This window comes from Puntigrus tetrazona, chromosome 11 (assembly GCF_018831695.1).
Source record: "Puntigrus tetrazona isolate hp1 chromosome 11, ASM1883169v1, whole genome shotgun sequence".
In the NCBI taxonomy this organism is placed as follows: domain Eukaryota; kingdom Metazoa; phylum Chordata; class Actinopteri; order Cypriniformes; family Cyprinidae; genus Puntigrus; species Puntigrus tetrazona.
In genome coordinates, this window is record NC_056709.1 from 11,348,511 (window position 1) to 11,351,010 (window position 2,500).

Consider the following 2,500-nt stretch of genomic DNA (forward strand, 5'->3'; position numbering starts at 1 on the left):
GACTGGAACTGCTTCTTTGGTTATAAGGTTCAGCCCACACTGAAGAGTACGTGTCTCCACAGTGCCCTCTAGTGTCTGTCACACACACACACACACACACACACACACACACACACACACACACACACACACACACACACACACACACACACACACACACACACACACACACACACACACACACACACACACACACACACACACACACACACACACACACACACACACACACACACACACACACACACACACACACACACACACACACACACACACACACACACACACACACACACACACTCACACACACACACACACACACAGACACACACACACACACACAGACACACACACACACACACACACACTCACACACACTTTCTGATATAACATTTATTTCAAGTAATAAACTAACATAAAATAATTAACTATTAATATTATATAAAAAGCTTTATATTACTGAATCTGACATAAGGATTATGTCTCTCTCTCTCTCTCTCTCTCTGTCTCTCTCTCTCTCTGTCTCTCTCTCTCTCTCTCTCTCTCTCTCTCTCTCTCTCTCTCTCTCTCTCTCTCTCTCTCTCTCTCTCTCTCTCTCTCTCTCTCTCTGTCTCTCTCTCTCTCTCTCTCTCTCTCTCTCTCTCTCTCTCTCTCTCTCTCTCTCTCTCTCTCTCTCTCTCTCTCTCTCTGTCTCTCTCTCTCTCTCTCTCTCTCTCTCTCTCTCTCTCTCTCTCTCTCTCTCTCTCTCTCTCTCTCTCTGTGTCTCTCGCCCGCTCTCTCTCTCTCTCTCTCTCTCTCTCTCTCTCTCTCTCTCTCTCTCTCTCTGTCTGTGTCTCTCGCCCGCTCTCTCTCTCTCAGGGCCGGTGTTTGTGGTTCAGTGGTTGTTTGACGAGGCTCAGCTGATGGTTGATAACGTCCATCTGACGGGTCAGCCGGTGCAGGAGGGTCAGTGGAGATACATCCAGAACCTGGGCAGCGAACTCAGAAACACCCTTAAAAGTGTCCCGTAAGTCAGCTGAAGATCTCCCACCTGAACATCACAGGTCTGATACTGTCAAACACTGATCGTTCTGACAATTAGTGTCAAAAACAGAAACAGGTGATTTAGTTTGAGAGGTCAAACTCATAATACCACTACTACACACCCTGCGTCCTCTCTCTCCCCACGAAACAGTGTGTTTGTATCCGTTGCGTCCATCCATTCTAAAACGTGCATAAAGTCGTGAGTTTCTGTCGACAGAATCACAACTGTAGACTTAAACTGCACGTACACTAAAGAGCTGCAGGACCTCGGTCTGTACCACAGACGTAGAAGAGCCAGATTGGTGTTACCTGAACACACCTGGGGCGGAGAGTAACGTCATTTCAATTCTCTGTATGTTTTGTGCTGTACGTGTGGAAAAATTGACAATAAAGCAGACTTGACTCGACTGATAAAACCATATCAAACATAAACAATTTTTTAAGAAGTCAGTGTGCACTATTGACTATTTGTGACTATATTATTGAATGTCATTGAATTACTTAAATTCAACCGATCTCTGATTGGCCCTTGTTTTGATTGACAGGGCCATGTTCGCTCCCGCCTGCTTGTCTCATGAGATCATCACAAGAAGGTGAGTATGCAGTGTTCGCTCGTTCTTCACCGTGCATGCTTAAAATGCCAAAAATTTCATGCATGCATCGTAACGAACGGTTTTTGTAACGTTCACCATATCTTAAAGGGGTCTTCGAATGCAAAATTCACTTTTTCACAACAAAAGTTTACAGTATCGTGAGAACGGGACATGCACCGAAACGGTTCGCTGTGAAACGGAAAAACTTTGAGAGACTCCAACCAAAGCATGTCGACTCACATCGAAAACACATTAAGAATCACACGATGCAGCTCGTCAGTTACCGCTTTCTAGATGAAAGTAAAGCAGTGTTTCTCCTCCAGCTACTGGATGGACATCCACGTCAAAGGCACCTCGCTCCCTCGAGCGCTGCAGTGCTGGGACCGCAGCCTCCGTCACCACGGCAACAGCAGCGGCATCGCTCAGGCTCCGCCCCGGGGCTGCCCTCTTCACTTGATTGACAGCTGCCCGTGGCCCCACTGCAACCCCACCTGCCCCAGCATCAGAGAGCAGCTGACGGGGCAGGAGATGAGCGTCATCCAGTTCCTCACGCACCTGGGCTTCGACGTGCAGCGCGTGGCTCAGCAGCAGGGCATGGAGCCCCACAAACTGCTGGGCATGCTCAGTAACGGCTCCTGAATGAGGGGCCACTGCTACAGCGCCAAAAAAAGAGCATTCAGTGAAGCTAAAAACAAGCCCATATCTATAAGCACTCGCGTGATGTTTCCATCGAGGGACGGTATTGCATTTATAATGGCAAGGTTTATAACCTTTTTAGAAAAACAGGCATTTAGTAGATGTCTCATTCTTACTATTTTTAAGATATGGCAGAAATAAGTAGTAGAGCCTGGTTCCGAATACATCAGCTTGAATTATTGGCCCAA

At 47.1% G+C, this 2,500-nt stretch overlaps 1 protein-coding gene across 1 annotated transcript in view; it reads left to right on the forward strand.

The window, feature by feature from the left end:
* Nucleotides 1–2,500, forward strand: part of notum1b (notum, palmitoleoyl-protein carboxylesterase b) — a 9,951-nt gene that overhangs the window by 5,990 nt on the left and 1,461 nt on the right. The window contains exons 8-11 of the mRNA XM_043251328.1: nt 1–46; nt 859–1,006; nt 1,569–1,616; nt 1,940–2,500. The exon at nt 1–46 is cut by the window's left edge and continues 52 nt beyond it; the exon at nt 1,940–2,500 is cut by the window's right edge and continues 1,461 nt beyond it. Coding sequence (XP_043107263.1) covers nt 1–46; nt 859–1,006; nt 1,569–1,616; nt 1,940–2,255 — 558 coding nt within the window. The 3' untranslated portion in view covers nt 2,256–2,500. The remainder of the gene's footprint in view (nt 47–858; nt 1,007–1,568; nt 1,617–1,939) is intronic.